Genomic DNA, 18,849 nt, shown 5'->3' with positions numbered 1-18,849 from the left:
AGCCGGGCCGGGCGGGCGCGCGCGCGCGCGGACTGTGCAGGCAGGGCGCGCGCCGGACGCGGGCAGCTCGAGGGGTCCCGCGGGGCGGCTGGGGCAGCTGGACCGGACGGCTGACGAGCGGGCGCCGCGATGGCAGAGGGCAGCGCCGTGTCCGATCCTCAGCATGCCGCGCGTCTGCTGCGAGCGCTCAGCTCTTTCCGCGAGGAGTCCCGCTTCTGCGACGCGCACCTGGTCCTCGACGGGGAGGAGATCCCGGTGCAGAAGAACATCCTGGCGGCGGCCAGCCCGTACATCAGGTGAGGACCGGGCCGCGGCGGGCCGGGCGGGGCCGCGCTGCCCGGAGCCCGGGGGCGGGCCGGGCCGGGCGTGTCCCCGGAGCCCCTGGTCCCCGCCAGCCGCCCAGGTCCCCCCCACCCCCAGGCCGGCCACCGCCCGGCGCGCTGTCCCTGCCGGCGGACACCCTGCCGGGCCCCCCGGGACGGTCCCTTAGCTTCGGCCGCCCTCGAGCCGGGGCAGTGCTCCCTGGCGACCCCCGCGGAGCCGGGCAGCTGCCCTCCCGCCCTCCCTGCTCCGTTGCCCACCGCCCGGCGCTCGCCCGGGCCTCCGGGCCGCCGACGCCCCCGGACGCCGTCCTGGGCCGGCCCGGGACCCGCACCCGCACCCGCGAGCAGGGCGGGGCCTCGCCGGGGCCCGGCCGGCGGAGCCCGGCTGAAGTTTGCCCGCCGCTCGCCTCCGGATCGCGCAGTGGGCCGGGCCGGCGCGGCGAAGCGAGCCGGGCGCGTCTCTCCCGAGGAGAAGCCAAACAACACTTCCTCGCCGGCTGTGGGCGGAGGGGAAGCCCCGCGGGATCGTGTCCCTAGGATCAGCGATCGACCCCCCAAGGCCGAAGTTCTTGTCAGACGTGCCTTCTTACACTCCCAGTGGGCGCTGCATGTAAAAAGGAGGGCTGTGCGTTATGGACACACGTTAAAATAAGCTGCAGCTAATTTTAGAGCTCTTACTGTAATTCTCAGGATGCGGTCACAACGGAGGATCGTGAGATTTTGAGAGACTCAGAGGGCATCCTAAAACTTGAGTGAAACAAAGCTTAACCTGATATGCCAGCTCAATAACCAGGTTAATTAATTAAAGGTTGATAAAGATAGTGCTTAACCAGGTATACCGGATCTTGCAGGGGACTGTCGTTTCGTAGGGCAACTTTCTTGCAAACTGGGTTGCTCTTTTAATAAAAGGGAGGGGGGGAAACGCTACAAGCTGAAGAAACTGTCCAGTAAGCTGGTTAAATATAGACTCATAGTAGAGAATGTCACTAGAATTGACAGGTCAGAAAAAGCAAAATGAAGTGTAAGGTGTTCTTACTGCTTTGTCCCAGCAGAACTCAGCCCCCAAACTCCATTTTAACCTTTGCATTAGGAGATAACCTGTGCTAATTCAGAAGCAGTCCAAGCGCTCTCCTAACTTCTGGCCGTGTTTTGTAAATCTCCCTGCACTCTTTGTGGATGTAAAGGTGGGATGGGGGTAGGGGGGAGTCTTTGTTAGTATGGAATTTGGGTGGTCAGTGGGATGGTCAGCGCCTAGCCGGCAGCTGAGAGGTTTGAGCAATCCGTATCAAACTGGAATCAGGAGGTCAGAGTGTTCCCTGTACCCAAAGGATTCCCTGTTTGGGGAAATGCTAAGGACGGTTACTTTAGATGCATTATTGTTGTAGTTCTCTAAGAGGCGTCCAGCAGGCTTTTAAGAAAATTGCAAATTGCCAGACACATGCTGTGTATCCCTTTCAGTGCCTGAGCTTTCTCCACACCACTTACCACTGTTAGTATACTCACTTTGCCCGCCTTCCCCAACCACGCTGTAAGCTCCATGAGGCCAGGGAGTTTTCTTTTGTCCGTTTCTGTGTCCCTGGCAGCCAGAGAGAACGGCACATGTGTTGAATGAGTGATTACCTGCCTTTCTTCCCCAGCAGGTGGGCCATTACATGACTGGCTCGGTTATATTTCATTTCAGATGCCCAGTTATCCGTAACTGGGAAGAGCCCTGTGCCTGCTTTCCCAATCCGGCTACTCTTATAGCTGGGAGCTGTTGGCAGATGACTTAATCTCGGCTTCAGCTCACTAGTCTGATAAATGAGGGATAAAATGTGTCTTCGTCTCATTTAATCTTTGACCTGTGCAGGAGTATGTAATAGTGTTTGAACCCTCCAGGTCTGCACGCGGATCCACAAAGGTAGATCGCTGCTGTGTCTGCTGCATTAGAAAACGTGGGGGATTGACTTGTCACGTGGTGGCAAATATTTAGTAATGTGAAATGGTACTCATTAATAAAAGCAGTAATTTCCTTGTTAAATATTGCTAATCAAAGTGGCCAAGTGAAAGGGACTTCAGATCTTCGCTGCTCGAATTCTGCTACTTTCCAAATAAGGAAATGGGGTTCAGTGGGCCTTAGTGGTTTGTATTATGATGAAGTTGCTCGTTCTTAGTGGGTGAAGTCAGATTAGACTCCTGGTTAATGACACCTTGTCTCCTACCCATTTATGATACCAAGTTACAACATTACTCGTATTTAACTCTTCTTTATGCAACCTGTACTACTTATCAATTCACGATATGTTATCATTTAAATGTACTTTTACACACTATCTCATTCTGATTTTCATTTTTAACCATCTTGTTCAATGGATAGGACAGATATTTTTGACATTTTATAGATGAACCTGAATCAGTCAGTGTATGTTTTTGTCAGTGACTCTTTTAAGTTTACTTGGCTGTTGAAGTGGTGTTCTTGGGAGTATTTTAAAATGACCAGTCTCAGGGCGCCTGGGTGGCTCAGTGAGTTGAGCTTCCGACTTTGGCTCAGGTCATGATTTCAGGGTTCGTGAGTTCAAGCCCCACATCGGGCTCGTTGCTGCCAACGTGGAGCCTGCTTCGGATCCTCTGTCACCTTCTCTCTCTGCCCCTTCCCTGCTTGTGCACTCTCTCTCTCTCAAAAATAAATAAAAAACATTTAAAAAATGATCAATCTCAAAACTACTTACAAGTAATTTGATTTATCTGTATTACTACTTACAAATGAACTATTTAATAATTTTTGACATCAGTGATATCCAGCTTTCATAACATATCTGTTTTTTTTTTTTAAAGTGTATGTATTTTGAGGGAGAGTGAGAGAGAATGAGTAGGTGAGGGGCAGAGAAAGGAGAGAGAGGATCCCGAGTAGGCTCCATGCTGACAACACAGAGCCCTACGTGGGGCTAGACCTCATGAACTGTGAGATCATGACCTGAGCTGAAATCAAGAGTCCTCTGCTTAACCAGCTGAGCCACCCTGATGCCACTATCATATATCTGTTTTGTTTGGAAGGAACTCTAAGTGTTTTTTTAATGTGTATTTATTTTTGAGAGAGAGGGAGAATATGAATCTGAAGCAGGCTCCAGGCCCTGAGCTGTCAGCCCAGAGCTGGACTTGAACTCATGAACTGCAAGATCATGACCTAAGCCAAAGTCAGTGGCTTAGCCAACTGAGGCAGCCAGGCGCCCCATGTTTGGAAGGAACTTTAAAGAATCACGTTGAAACAAAATAAGTTTGCATGTTCTGGTACTTGATGTTTCTGACTTTCCCTTTTGTTGAAGCTTGAGCATTTAGGTCTGTGATGTCATTAACATGTGGATTGGGTGTTGAAAAGTTTAGTAGTCTGAGAAACTATAAATATTTGAGTTTTGTTTATATAATATCCTTAGGTAGCCTAGTTTAAGTAACTGTCTTAAGCAGTATAAAGTTGTATGATTTGGAAACAATGTTATATATTTTCTGCACTCCCAACAGAGGGAACCAGTTCAATTTTGTCAGAGTAGGAATTAAAGCAGCTCATTTGGCATACTTTCTACTTAATATAGAAAAGTCTTTTAACCTAACCTACTGGTTTAATCTTTTCCTGTGCTCCTTCTTTGGCTTAGCATTTATTTTTCCTCTGATAATCTTAGCTATCATACACTAGAAGGACTTTCAGTATAAGAGGGAAAAAAACATAAAACTCAGCTTTAGCAATAGAACCCTAATGTTAACCTGAAAAAAAGTTGGGTAGAGCATGTGTGTATCATGCAGTGTTAGGATACAGATGCTACTGGAAGGCAGGCAGGACTTTCCATGGTCCATCGTTAAGCTCAGTAAGTGGGATGCTGCTTTCCCAGAATGCCCTCTTCCCAGCTCTTCCTCATTCTGATCCCTGAATGACATTTTCCCTTTGGTTTGTTGGAAAACTAAACCTAAATGTAGCTGACGACCTTTAAGGATGGCAACATTGAATTCGTTGGTATAACGACCCACAGAATCTTTCCTTTCTCAGCAACCCCGAGACCTTCTGGGAAAGGTTCCCTGAGGCTTATAGGAAATTTCCCTTTCTCTTGAATATTGCAAAGTTTGCTTTGCTTCATGTCTGAGGCTCTTCTGGCTCTGGCACAGTCCCATCGATCTGATATGAAGTTCAGACTCTTTTCCCTTGTGAGCTGTGGTGCTTTGGGAGTGATGTACGTGAAAAGGATTTGAAGATGAACTGCTGGGTGGTTCTGCAGGGACACATGCAGGTTCCTGTCCTCTGTTCACTTTTTTGGCAGGGGAGGTGCTGTTTATTAATGAAAAATATTCCACATCCGTGATCCTTTAGAGTCAGAAGTTCTTTGAAACGATGCCATTGGCTTTGGCCAGTCAGAGGATGGAGTCATCTGACTCCCCCATCCCGTGAATGGCCCCACAGATAGCGTAGGTTTTAAACTGGCCGTTGAGCTTGCCTGTCACCTTGTCCACCTGGGCCACATTCACCTGGACGGACGCGTGGTCCCTGGCCCCGATGATGCAGTTGCTGGCAGAGCACTTCCACAGCACGGACAGGTGCACGAACTCGCCCACCTTGTTCTGCACGTCCAGGGCGCCTGCTTCCAGCACCAGGAACCCCCGGGAGCGTGGGTGCAGAAAAGCCTCTATTCACTTTTGAGAATTCATTTTGTTTTGGTTTGGTTTTTTTCCTGGGGATCTGTTGGAACCTTACTTTGTTTAGCATTCATCCTGGAGAGTAAAGGAAAGAAAGAGTCTCAAGGTTTGTGGATCCCTCGATGAGTCAGCCAACAGTGAGAACAGCAGTATTTCTCCCTTGTGTTTTCAGGGAAAGCTGGTCTTGGGAGGGTGCAGTGGAGACACTGGGCCCAGAATCCAGTCTAGATCATCTTTTTTTTTTTTTTTTTCCCAAGTTTATTTGTTTATTTTGAGAGAGAGAAAGGAGAGAGCCTGTGAGCTGGGCAGGGGCAGAGAGAGAGAGGGAGAGGAGAGAATCTCAAGCAGGATCTGCACTGTCAGCACAGAGCCCTTTGCAGGGCTCAAACTCGTGAACCTTGAGATGATGGGTGACCTGAGCCGAAATCGAGAGTCAGACTCTTACCGGCCTAGCCCCCCAGGTGCCCCCATTCTAGGTCATCTTGGACAGCTTTTTTTTTTGGTTTGTTGTATTTTTGTTTTTGGCTTTGTGTGTATATGTTGTGGGGAGGGGGTCTGCTTCTGTTCTTAGAGCTTTATTGTATCATTTAAAGTTTTTTTGTGCGTGTTGACATTAAAGCATTTCTTCTGCCCAGTCATACAGGATTTGGTTGGGTGTTCTGCTGTGTAAACCCAGCCCCGTAGAGCTGTTTTGTAACAAGCATTTATTTTCTGCCGTTCCCTCTGGACGTGTTCCAAGGCCTGATTATCGATGAGCCTGTTTCTCCATTTAAATCCAAACTTTGACTCATAGATGATGCTGATGAACTACTTAAGGAGACCAGTACGATCTCTGTAGGAAGTGCAAGTTTCATGGCAGCATGGAGATTGTCACCATCCTGTCTTTGGGCATCTGGTACCCACCCTGTACTTGAGAGGCACTAACGTCCGTTCGTTTTGTCCACTGTGTGCAGAGCACGCTGTTCGTGCCCACGTCCCTTTTCCCTTTTCTTTCACTTGTGCTTTGAGTTTGTAGTCACCTGTCTGCAGCTGCTCCTCGGTGACTGTCGTCTGTTAAGTTTCTTAGTGCCTAAGGGTTCAGCTAGAAGCTCCCGGTTCTGGAGCAGTCTTCAGCTCAGTGACGACACCTGCCCCTTGCTGCACCTTCATGGCAATGGGAGCTGAGCTGGGCCTGAATATCTTTAATGGATCTGCACCTTGTTTGTTTTCATCCACCTGCTATACGCGTCCCAAACAGCCGCATCCCAAAGAAGATGAAATCTGCCCCAGAGGGCTTACAGTCACATGCTGCAAAATGATTTCTTCTCCTCCTCTTCCTCCCTCTTCCCCTCCTTCTTCTTCCCCTTCCTCCTCCTCCTGTTTAGTATTTGCAACTGTGTTTGATTAAATCCTTTTCTTATGTGGGTTTTTCAGATCTGATATTAAAGTATGTTCTGTTTCAGAAGACCAAAGGAGCCTTTTCTCTGGCTTCTAAGGAAACTAAGCCCTTGAAATTGGAGCTCTAAGTTCAACACAGATGACTTATTTCAGCTTAAAGGTATTTATTTATTTATACGAGATGGCGGTCGCCACTGTTAGTAGCCACGAATGCTCTAATTCTGGAGAGGGTTTTGGAAGGTTTCGAATGAAGAAGCAAATCAATACAATTCTTGTTAGACTAGTGAGCCTGACATAAAGTGAAGTGTTGAATGTTTAGGCTTATTGTGGAACTTTCCTGAGGATTGTTATCTTGAGTAACAGTACATGTGATAGAAATAAAACGTAGCTCTAATGAACACTGATGGATAAGTCCTCATTCTTTTACCTTTGCCCTTTGACTTCTACCTCTTAGAGTTTGTATTAGTCTTCTTCAGTGTTCTTACAGTACTTTCTGTTAAATAGTTAAGAGAGTCAAGCAAAGTGCTTTTCCATCAACTCTGTTTCTTAGGATGTAGATTTCGATAATACAGCCTAAGCGTCCAGATTACAAAGCCACTCTATCCATTGTTTAAACTGTTCATCAGTTTGTCTTATGATATCAAAGTGAGGCTTAAAATCTATTTATAATCCATCAAGAAAACATAATTAGGACAAATAAGAGTCATTTGGCTTATGCGTACTGTAGGTTAGTCCCTGGGGGAGCCGCATGAGCCTTCGGCAGGAGACAAGTCTATCATTTTGTGTACTGAAGCTGTAATATAAATGAATAATTTGTAAGTGGGAATTCTAGGTTAAGGGTGGAGATGTGGAGGTGTGGGGTGTGACAAGTGGCAGACTGTGGTTACAGTTCGAGATCCTCCTGTGAGTTCTCTGTTGCCTAAGACGCAGTGAGTCCAAAGAAGGAAGGACATCAAAGGCTCAGGTGAACGTGGCATCTGTAGCTCTTTGGAGGGTCAAGGTCATGTGTCCATCTAAATGGCCTCCAATGCTCAGCCAGAGCTCTTGATGCCCGTGCTCAAAAGAGCAGAGAGTGAAGTCTCCTCTCTTGGTGTTTATTGCCAAAGAGTGACTTAGCTATAAAATGATGGTCTCATGTTTGCTGATTTCATTTCTCTGTGAGAATAAATTATAATATTTTTCCCTCATTCAGAGATACTAGAAAAGTAGAACACTTAGGGAAAATAAGATCTGGGTGTAATGTTGTTGGATGAAACAGCCTTCGAGCAATAAAGCTTTGAGAGGTAGCGTATATCAGAAATGGAAGAAGGAAGGGCCGGTTTTAAAAAATAGACTGTTGAGTAATGGGATGTGGGAAAAAAAAAAAAATGCCCCTCGTTTTCCTTTGTAGAGTTAATGTGCTAATGGATATAGAACCTTAAATGTATACTTTGCTCACAGGTATTTTGTGATTCTTTCAACTATTGAGTATTTCTGTATCTTTTTTAGGAACAATTTGAAAGACCATTTTATGCTTGTGATTTTTTTTTTTAATTTTTTTAACATTCATTTTTGAAAGGCAGAGAGAGACAGAGCGCGGACGGGGGGGGGGGGGCGGGGGGCGGGCAGAAAGAGAGGGAGACACAGAAACAGAAGCAGGCTCCAGGCGCGGAGCTATCAGCATAGAGCCTGACGCGGGGCTCGAACTCACGGACCGCGAGATCACGACCTGAGCCGAAGTCGGCTGCTTAACCGACTGAGCCCCCAGGCGCCCCTATGTTTGTGATTTTTATATTAGCCCATAGAAATGTCACGGGACATGGTTTTGTAGGCACATTAACATACCGGTAACCAATTGCCTGGGCCTCTGAATAATTGTAAGTTGTTTAGTAATACTAAGCTCAAAATATCTTTAGACTTTTGTCACTTAAATTGTACCTGTCAGTCCTTGACTTGGAGGAAACCTCCCTTTTAGGAAGGTGAGGTGAGTGTGAGCCTCTTCTGACACAGTGGAGCACATTCACTGGGCGTAGCCAGAAGTTTGAGGAAAGTGGCCCTGTGCAGAGCCAAGAGAGTCCTTAGATCCTGGGTTTCCCTTCTCTCCTTGCCATCGCCCGCTTCTTCTTTTTTTTTTTTTTTTTTAATGTTTATTTATTTTTGAGAGAGAGAGGGAAAGAGACAGAACGTGAGTGGGGGAGGAGCAGAGGGAGAGGGAGACACAGAATCCCAAGCAGGCTCCAGCTCTGAGCTGCCGGCACAGAGCCCGACGCGGGGCTCGAACTCACGAGCCGTGAAATCATGACCTGAGCCGAAGTCGGACGCTCAACCGACCGAGACACCCAGGCGCCCCTGCCATAGCCCAGTTCTACTTTGGGATGGAATTAGAGGCCAGCAGGCTCCGTGTCTGTCCAGTCTTCCATTTCCTTAGTGAAAGGAAGAGTTTCCCGCCAACGCCCGGTTTTCTTCCTACACCGCAGCTAGTGTGTGCAGTTTAGACCCACCCACGCAGATATGGGACACTTTGGGTGTGGTTGGTTGGTTAATTGGCTGTTTGTTTGTTTGCTTGCTTGTTTACCTGCCTGGCCCCTTTTACGTACTGGTAGCACTGCCTTGTGTGAACAGAGCGACCAGCTTTGTTACCTGCGTGTAAATGTAAATACCTGTGGTTGGCAGGGAGGGAATAAAATTCTAGTTTTTATCACCTCCTGAAGTTGGAGGTGGGGGGATGGAGGGAGCAGGAGCAAAGTAGATGCTTTTTATTTCCTTTCTCTTCCGTCGTCTCTGCTGTTGGTAGGAACGTGAATTATGAAAATATGCACCACTGTCACAGCTGTTGTTACATTATTTAGAAATGTCATCACTGCCTTAACCCATACGCTTGTACGATTGTGCTGACCCGTAGTAAACTACAGTTCAAGAATGAACTCTGTCCTGGAGCACCTGGGTGGCTCAGTCAGTTGAGTGTCCGACTCTTGATTTTGGCTCAGGTCATGATCTCATGGTTCGTGGGATCAAGCCCCACATTGGGCTTTGCGCTGACATCGCAGAGTCTGCTTGGGATTCGTTTTCTCTCTCTCTCGCTCTCCCTCTCAAAATAAATAAATAAAACACTAAAAATATTTAACACTGCCCTTTTTTCCAAAGAACACATATATATGGCCAACAGACACATGAAAAGATGCTCAACATCACTAATAAGGGAAATGCAAATCAAAACCACAGTGAGCTATCACCTCATACCTGTTAGAAGGGGTCAAACCAAAGAGACAAGAAAGAACAGGTGTTGGCAAGGATGTGGAGAAGGAGCCCTTGTACACTGTCGCTGGGAACGTAAACTGGTAGGTCACTGTGGAAGACGGTATGGAGGTTCCTCAAAACAATTAAAAATACAAAGACCACGTGATCCAATAATTACACTATCGAATGTTTATCCAAAGAAAACGAAAACACAAATTTGAAAGATACATGCACCCCTACATCTATGGCGGCATTGTTTACAATAGCAAAGGTATGGAAGCAGCCTAAGTGTCCATCAGTAGATGACTAGATAAGGAAGATGTGGTGTGCATACACAACAGAGCATTATGCAGCCAAAAAAAGGATGAGATCCTGCCATTTGAGACAACATGGATGGACCTAGAAGGTATTGTGCCCAGTGAAATAAGTCAGACTGAGAAAGGCAAATACCATGTGGTTTCACTCCTAAGTGAAATCTGAAAACAAAAGAAAAAATAAAACCCAAAAAGCAAAATAGCATACGTATAAATACAGAGAAAAATCCTGATGGTGGCCGGAAGGGCAGGGGGATAGGAGGTTGGGCAAAATGAGTTAAGAGGATACAGGTCTTTAGTTATGGAACGAGGAAGTCACGGGTATAAAAGGCACAGCACTAGGAATATAGGCAGTGATATTGTAACCGCGACGTATGGGGACAGAAGGGAGCCATGCCTGTGGTGAGCATAGCGTTGTGTACAAATCTGTTGAATCGCTGTGTTGTACACCTGAAACTGATGTCACATTGAATGACCACTGTACGCGACTAAAAAAGAAAAGAAATTCCATTTTCAAAAAGTCAGCATTTGTCTCAAAGTATTGAAATGTACGGTTTATTAGCTCATCCCAGCCAGAGTTGGCAGTAAAGGGGCCTTATATCATTAGTGTTAACTGTTCAGAGACTTGATTATGGGTTTAGCCATTTGTCCCCAAACACACAAGAAGAGACTCAGTGACAGCTAGGTGCTGGGGGGACTCTGGGGCCAGGCGATAGACAAGGGAGCTCACGTTTCACTAGTGGACAGAGTCCTGCACCTCCCGGGGCTTTGTTTTCTTTCTTGCATGCTGGCTGCTATTTGAGTGCATCCCCCATCAATGGCGTCAAAACTGAGACACCTTATGTGGACACCTAAGTCACTCAACTGATTTTTGCTACCTCTCTGGGGCTAGTAAAGGAAATGAACATAGAGCCAAAGACTTTTCAACTTATTTTTGACGTTCACTTAAATTTTCAGTGCTGCGTATCCAAATGTTGTGCAGTAGTAGCAATTTCAGGAACGGGGACAGAATAGACTGTCTTTATTTTTAGAGTAGATCATTCTGAAAGTCTGCTCCAAAAGTAGATTCATTTATTATTTCAAAGAACTTCTGGTTTTATTTTTGTGTGTGTTTATTTGAGAGAGAGAGAGAGACAGAGTGTGAGCAGGGGAGGGGCAGAGAGAGAGGGAGACACCGAATCTGAAGCAGGCTCCAGGCTCTGAGCTGTCGGCACAGAGCCCGCCGTGGGGCTTGAACCCACGAACTGTGAGATCTTGACCTGAGCTGAAGTTGGACGCTTAACTGACTGAGCCACCCGAGGTGCCCTTCCAAAAGAATATTTAAAATGGCCCATCTGATCGTTCACTACTGCAATTAAGAGACCCCAATTAATCTTATTTACAGAAACACTTATCTTTTTTTTTCTTTACTGTTTATTTTTGAGAGACAGAGCGTGAGTCGGGGAGGGTTGGAGAGAGAGGGAGACACAGATATGAAGCAGGCTCCAGGCTCCGAGCTGTCAGCACAGAGCCCGACGTGGGGCTCGAACCCACGAACTATGAGATCATGACCTGAGCCGAAGTCGGATGCTCAACCTGCTGAACTACCCAGGCACCCTAACAACTATCTTTAAGTAGAGAACTTGGATTCTTGGTCAAGTTTCCCTAATATGCTTGTTCATTCACTAAACCTCCTGAGCATTTTTGTGCAGCACAGCTGTGTCCTGGGCACATAGGGCTCCAGGGCCCATGGAGCCCGTCAGAGGAGGCAGACAAGAAGTCTGGATGTGGTCGCTGCTACCGTGTGGATGGAAGGACCCCTGCTCTGCGGGTCTGAAGGTGCAGGAGGAGGGGGAGGATCTGATGGGAGCACGGTTGGGCTGGGGAGTAGGGCAGGGATAATGCGGGGGGCACAGAAACGGCAATGCTGTGGTCCAGGGACAAGAACAGGCTGGCACCCGAGACTGGGGAGCAAAAGGACACCATCGTGCCAAGACGGTGAGTGGTGGGTAGAATGGCTCGAAACAAGATTCAGGGAGCGGGCAGGGCCCTGTCGTTCTGGGTTGGCGCTCGCCCTGCGCTCCAGTACGATTAAACTTCCCCTGTAGCGTTTCCCGGAGTTACCGAGTATGTCCTGAAGAGCTGACTGGGGACGGGGTCGGGTGCAGGAGAGGGACCCCGCATAATCATCCCACGCAGTGTAGTCCACGTGAGAGTCGAGGTTTTATTTTAAGGGTTGTGGGCAGACGTTGAGGGGCATTAAGAAGGAGACGTTAAGAAGGAGAAGATGAAGTCTTATTTAGGAGGGTGCTGCAGTTGTGGGGACGGGAAATAAGGAGGCCCTGGGCTGGGGTTCGTCGGTGAGTCGGGATGACGTGCCTGGGTTAGAGGTGGTAGCAGTAGGACTTGTCGGTGAGAAAATGGAAAGGGCAAGGAGATACCAGTAAACCCTGCTTATCACTTACTGCCAGCGTTCAGTGAGGGGTAGTTTTAAAGGATTCCGTAAAGCGCAGAACCTGTTGTCAAAGTTTACAGCTCAGTTGTACACCGTTGTGTCCTTAGTTACAGGACGGAAGCTATTTTAGCCGTACGAGTAGCTGTGCTCTGAATGCGCTCCCCTTTAAGAAGGTGCCTTGGTTGTTGTGTGTCCACGGGACCGGGAAGGGACTGGTGTTGCCGGCTGATGTGGGTAGCCCACCACGGCAGCGTCCTGGGCACTGGGCAGTGGCCGGTGTCCAGAATTCGGGAAGAAAGCAGCCCGTCGCTCCCGGGATGTGGGAACCAAGGACGAGGGTGGCGGAGGAGATAGTAGGTTTTTTGAGCCTGGCTGCTTCAACAAAGTGGGGAACGCGGCATTCTGTTTTTGTGTTGAATGTGGAATAACGGTGCTGAGTACACATCTCAATTACACTGTCCTGGGTCTGGGAAATTCTACAAGTGCCTCACAGATCCGTGCGTATGTGTGTCTCGGCTTGCACGCGTTTCTCGTCTCTGCCTTTCTCGACCTCCTCTTCTCCGGCACATACATTTGTATTCATCCTTCAGGGCCTGTTTCCAGTATCCCTTCCGTTGTAACGTTTTCCCGACTCTGCCAAATAATCACTCCCTCCTCCAGGCTCCCTTACTGTGTTGCATGTGCCTTCAGCGTTGTCTGTCTTTCATTCCGTGGGGAGAAAGAGAACAGACAGGTGGGCTGGGTACTTTCAAAGCCCTCGTCTTTGTCTCTCGGGCCAGAGGCACTAAGTCCGTTACTGAAACCTCGTCCACGGGAGAGTTGAGTTGACTGCTGTCTGTAAGTACCGCCGAAGACGTGGAAGATGAGAGGTCAGGACGCTGGACACACTGCTTCTGGACAGGGTTCCACTTTTTGCCGTAACATTTTACTGAATAGCTGACTGTGTACTGGAGATGGGGGAGAGGGGCAGAATAAACTGTCCTGCAGCAGAGGTTACTACAAAAGAGTCTTTAATTTGCCCTGTTTGAGATGCACAGTCAACCCAACAGGCCATTTCTGGTGCCAAGAAGCCTGGGAGAAGAAGGGACCAGATTCTTTCTTCCAGAGGAGCAGCTCCAGTGAGAGAGCTTTTGTTACGGCAGGACCAAAGAATTAATCGAGAAGCATTCATTCCCTTGACAACATTTTGGAAGGCACTTTCAGCTCTAAGTTGTTTCGAGAAGTCTGTAACAGTAAATTGTAAATTACAGAGGCGCCAGAAGCGAGAGGGCAGCTCGAAGCTGCTGGAGAGAAGTGCAGCCCAGCCTTTCTTAAAGGGACTGTGTTGGAGGCTGTGTTTTTGTTTTTGTTTTTCCCTACCGCCACCATCTCCTTTTTTAAAAAGAAAAAAAACAAAAAAAAAAACAAAAAACAGAAACAAAAAAAAACCCATTTCCTAGCCTTCACTTAATGCTTTGGTTTGAACTGCCTTAAAAGGATGAATACAGAGACAATAATCAATGCATATCAATTCTTACTTTTCCTTTGAACGTTTTCAGTTCTAGCTCCTCTGCCTTTGAAATGGCATACAGCGTCCTTCTAACTCTGCGCGTTGGGAAAGAGAACGGAAGGTGGGTAGACACTTGGAAGGGAAGGTCCGTTTGTACCCCGCGGCAGAAGAGACCCAGAGGAGCCAGTTCTCAGTCAGCGCTGTGAGAAGCGCCCCCAAATGACAGGGCTGGCGCTGGACGTGACCACGTGCGTGGGGTCCTCACGGGCACAGAAGGCGCCTCTCTCAAATAGCCTCTGAAAATGCATCCCGGGTAGAAAATCTGGAACTGTCTGACAGGTCGTGGCATGAATGTCTTTGTTTTATGCGCGTTTCCGAAAGGTCAGGGTGTGACCAGGACGAGGGCTCCGACTTGTTTCATTCTAGAGGAATTTTTTGCTTCACAAGTTGCTGCATCATGATCCTGCCTTTGAACTCGTCTTAAAATTTTAACGTGCGTTTTCAAACCTTGTCTTCTAAGAGGTGACTTTTATTGACTGCTTTCCTTGTAAAATTACAAGAACCAGATTTAAATTTTAAGAATCTTTTTTTTTTTTTACACACACACACACACACACACACACACACACAAATCATGGAAAATCACATGAGAATTACTTGTGTCACCCTGAATTCTGGTTGTGAACAGGGTAGTTAATTGTTGTAGTCGTAAGCCAAGTGGGCCTATCACTTACAGTTCATCTTTCCCTGGAAGTCATTTTATAGCCCTCCTGTCTCACAGCTCAGTATAACGCCCGTAATCATCCTTGTAAATGGCCAGCTGTTACTACATCATACTGCTGCGTGATGCAATTTGCTTCATCATTCCCCTTTGACATTTTAATTCCCAGTTCTTTTTTCTTCTGAATAGTGACTCTATAAACAAATTAGAAAAAAAAAAAAAAGCTTTGGTGTTCTTTCTTCTTTGTACTTTTTGTAGGTGCATATAAACCCACTTTGGGGGCTGTGACCCCAGGATATCTGTTTCTGAAGATAGAAACCACCCAGGAAGATTGGATTATCACGTAAAGGCCCTGGCGTATCTGATGGGTTTTTTTCCCCCTCAGGTCCATCACGATGGCCTTGTCACTTTCGCAAGAGTTTTCTCAAAGTTACTGCTATTTTGCATATCTGTTAGACTGGAGTTTCAACTGTTGTGTGCTTACCCCTGTAAAAAAATATTTAGGGGCGCCTGGGTGGCTCAGTTGGTTAAGCATCCGACTCTCAGTTTTGGCTCAGGTCATTGTCTTGCGGTTTCGTGAGTTCGAGCCCCACACTGGGCTCTGCAGAGCCTGCTTGTGATTCTCTCTCTCTCCCTTCCTCTCCCTCTTTCCCTCCCTCTCCCTCTCCCTTTTTACCCCTCCCCCACTCACACTATCTCTGTTTCTCTCAAAATAAATGGATAAACTTAGTAAAAAACAATTTTTTAAAAAATATTTAGAGCAGGGGTTGGTAAGTTTTTCTGTAAAGAATCAGAAACTTTTTAGGGGGCGCCTGGGTGGCTCAGTCAGCTGAGCGGCTGACTTTGGCTCGGGTTATGATCTCGTGGTTTGTGAGTTTGAGTCCTGCATCGGACACCCTGCTGTCAGCACAGAGCCCACTTCGGATCCTCTGTCTCCCTCTCTCTCTGCCCCTTCCCTACTCATGCTCTCTCAAAAATAAAGTAAAAATTTTTTTAAAAAAGAGGTATTTCAGGCTTTTTGGTCCACCCCTGTCACATACTCTTCTTTGTTTTTGTTTTAACAACCTTTGAAAAATATAAAAACCACTTGTAACTCAAAGGGCGTACAGAAACAGGCTGTAGGTTGTAGTTTTTGTTGACCATTGATCGTAGAGTATTAAATTTTTTAGACTTTGGACATGGAAACCCTAACTCTGATGATCATCTCTAAAGCTGTTTAGATCAGGTAATGATGATTTGCAAGCCAGCCTCACACTGAACAGAGATGCACAGTCCAGGCTGATTCTCCCTGGCCCGCTGTCCCGTCTTCTCTTTCTTCCAGGAGATTGTTGTGTTGCATAGCTCTTCCTTCTGCAGTTCGTATTTTTTCCCTTCTATTCTGGCTCCTTTGCCCCAGCACAGAGACGTGCTCGCGTCACCGCCACTACTGACACACAGGAGACGTGCACATGTCCTGTGGATGCGTCTCTGCATCCTCTGCTACAACCACCTGGTCCTTCACACAAGAGTCTCTCTTTATCTTGTCCGTGGTCTCCTCTCCTCTTTTTCCTTCCCTCTGTTCCTATCTTACCACTCCATAAAACTGTTCTTTTAAAATTGCTAAGGGGTACCTGGGTGGCTCAGTTGGTTAAGCGTCCAACTTCGTCTCAGGTCATGATCTCGCGGGTCATGGGTTCAAGCCCCACCTTGGGCTCTGCCCTAACAGCTCAGAGCCTGGAGCCTGCTTCAGATTCTGTGTCTCCTTCTCTTTGTCCCTCCCCCACTCATTTTTTCTCTCTCTCTCTCAAAAATAAATAAACGTAAACAAATTAAAACAAATAAAATTGCTAAAATAGAATTGCCAAATCTAGCGAAAACCTGGAAGTGTTTATCTGACTTGACCTGTCTGCTGTATGTATCACTCCTGGCCATTCTCTTGACACCTGGTCTCTCCAGGCTTCTGTGATGCCTCTTGTCCCTTTTCACCTGCAGTTGGCTTTGCTGGCTCCCCTCCCTGTCTGCCCCATACGTGATAAGGTGATGCGGCCCAGGTTTCTGTCCGCCCGTCTGCCCTCTCATGACATCATCTACTCCAGAGACGTCGCCTGCTCCTTGGCCTCTCTCCTGAGCACCAGGCCTTGACGGCCTGCTGCAGGGCCACCCTGCCCCCCAACCCTGGCAGGCTAGCTCCCCTCCCCCAGGTGGGTGGTCCTCCCTTCACTGGGAGAAACTGCGGGTCCTTGGGGATGCACCTCCCTCTCCCTCTGCACCTAGTGATGCCATGACCCATCATTTTGACCTCTCAGATCTCTGCAACCTGCCTCGCCTTCACCATCACTGCTGCTCATGTTCCAGCTGTTACTAATTCCGAATGGTGACAGAACTGGTCTGTCTGCCTCTGTGCTCGGTCCCCATCAATCTTCCATACTGCTGCTACCACAGTGATGCTTCTAGAATGTAATTAATTACATAACACTTAAAACCAATGTCTTCTGAGACGTGGTTGATTCAGGTACTGGAGCAGGAAAAATACTCCGTGAGCCTAGAGTATTTGTGCCAGAAAATAAGGAGGTGCTCTAAAGACCATAGAGCCAACGTGAAAGAACTCTGAGTGGCCAAAGCTGTGGCATTTTGAGCAAGGAAATGAATATCAGTAACACTGGAATAAAAGCCACAGAATAGAAGAAACATCCATGTGTGTAGGCATGAGTGAATGAATGAGTGGATAAGCAAATAAATGGAGAGAGGAAATAGCTCTTACAGAAGAATTTACATTAAGAAATGTGGGCAGAATAAGAGAATTGAAAATCATGGAGCACTTGGGTGGCTCAGTCGGTTAAGCGTCTGACTTCTGCTCAGGTCATCATCTCACGGTTTGAGCCCCACATCACGCTCTGTGCGGACAGCTCAGAGCCTGGAGCCTGCTTTGGATTCTGTCTCTCTCTCTCTCTCTGCCCCTCCCCCCCGCTCATTCTCTCTCTCTCTCTCTCTCTCTCTCCCTCTCTCTCTCTCTCTCTCTCAAAAATAAATAAACATTAAAAATGTAAAAAAAAAAATAGAAAATCATCATTTGAACACCATACTAATAATTGTTACAGGCAAGATCCACCAGTAGATATTAAAATTAGTGGGCAAGAGTTTGAGGAGAAAAGGATATTCGTATGTTCTCAATTATCCCTCTATTAGTTGGAATAATAACAAAGGGATAAATAGAGACTTTAACTTGAAACCCAGTAGACACCATCTTGGGCGAGTGGCCAAGGTTAATATCATACAGATCGACATCCTTATACGATGTGCAGAAGGACATCACATCACATCTGTAGGGTTCCTGTGCAAAACACATAGCCTCAATCTAATCATAAGAAATTAAACCCAAGTCGAGGGACATTGTACAAAATAATTGACAAGTAGTCACCAAAGAGGGCCTTGAAAGATGGACTGGTACAGTTTGGAGACACAATCATAAACTGACGTTTGGAACCCTAGATTGCACCCAGAGAGAGGACATTACAGGGAAAACTGGTGAAATCCGAATAGAGTCCATAGTTTATGTAACAGTATTGTACCAATCTTTAGTTCTTAGTGTTGATAATTGTAGTAAGATTATTGAAACTATTAATATTAACAGAAGCTAGATGAAGGGTATACAGGAACTCTATGATTAACTTTTATGTAAGTCTAAAATTATTTTTTTTATTTTTTTATTTTTTTTAATGTTTATTTATTTCTGAGACAGAGAGAGACAGAGCATGAGTGGGGGAGGGACCGAGAGAGAGGGAGACACAGAATCAGAAGTAGGCTCCAGTCTCTGAGCTGTCAGCACAGAGCCCAATGCGGGGCTCGAACTCACAAACCGGGAGATCGTGACCTGAGCCGAAGTCGGTCACTATTTATTTTAAAATAAAAAGACTTGGGGCCCCTGGGTGGCTCAGTTGGTTGAGCATCCAACTCTTGGTTTCGGCTCAGGTCATGATCCCAGGCTCGTGAAATCAAGTCCCACGTCGGGCTCCTCACTGAGCGTGGAGCCTGCTTGGGATTCTCTCTCTCTCTGCCCCTCCCCACCGTCAAAATAAACAAACATTAAAAACGTACATCTAAAAGTGCTTTTAATAAAAATTAATAAAAGGTTTACAAAAACCCGACAACTCACGTGCAGCTCCATTTCCCTCGAGGTGAAGTCCACTGTGTGTGTGTGTGTGTGTGTGTGTGTGTGTGTGTGTGTGTGTGTGTGTGTATGTATGTACAGGTCCTCCAGGAGCTGGCTTGCTCCACCCATGCTGTGTTTTTCTTGCTCCGGCCTTGTTGAACATGCATACGTCATCGCGTTTCACGGCCCC

The 18,849-nt window shown here is 47.0% G+C and overlaps 1 protein-coding gene and 1 pseudogene across 2 annotated transcripts in view; one reads left to right on the top strand and one right to left on the bottom strand.

Moving 5' to 3' along the window:
* The first annotated feature begins 26 nt into the window (after nucleotides 1-26).
* The window catches only part of GAN (gigaxonin), a 51,909-nt gene continuing 33,086 nt past the window's right edge, over nucleotides 27-18,849 (top strand). Inside the window, exon 1 of one of the 2 annotated variants that reach the window (XM_086688826.1) lies at nucleotides 27-296. In XM_086688826.1, coding sequence (XP_086544952.1) covers nucleotides 130-296 — 167 coding nt within the window. In that variant the 5' untranslated portion in view covers nucleotides 27-129. The remainder of the gene's footprint in view (nucleotides 297-18,849) is intronic. The other variant, XM_086688827.1, reaches the window with a different exon arrangement.
* Nucleotides 4,659-5,053, bottom strand: LOC112857563 (small ribosomal subunit protein eS21 pseudogene; annotated as a pseudogene).

The sequence above is a fragment of the Puma concolor genome, chromosome E2 (genome assembly GCF_028749965.1).
Source record: "Puma concolor isolate L17-30 chromosome E2, mPumCon1.1.hap2, whole genome shotgun sequence".
Classification (NCBI taxonomy): domain Eukaryota; kingdom Metazoa; phylum Chordata; class Mammalia; order Carnivora; family Felidae; genus Puma; species Puma concolor.
The sequence above is the reverse complement of the archived record's forward strand: the minus strand, read 5'-3'. Positions and strand labels throughout refer to the sequence as shown.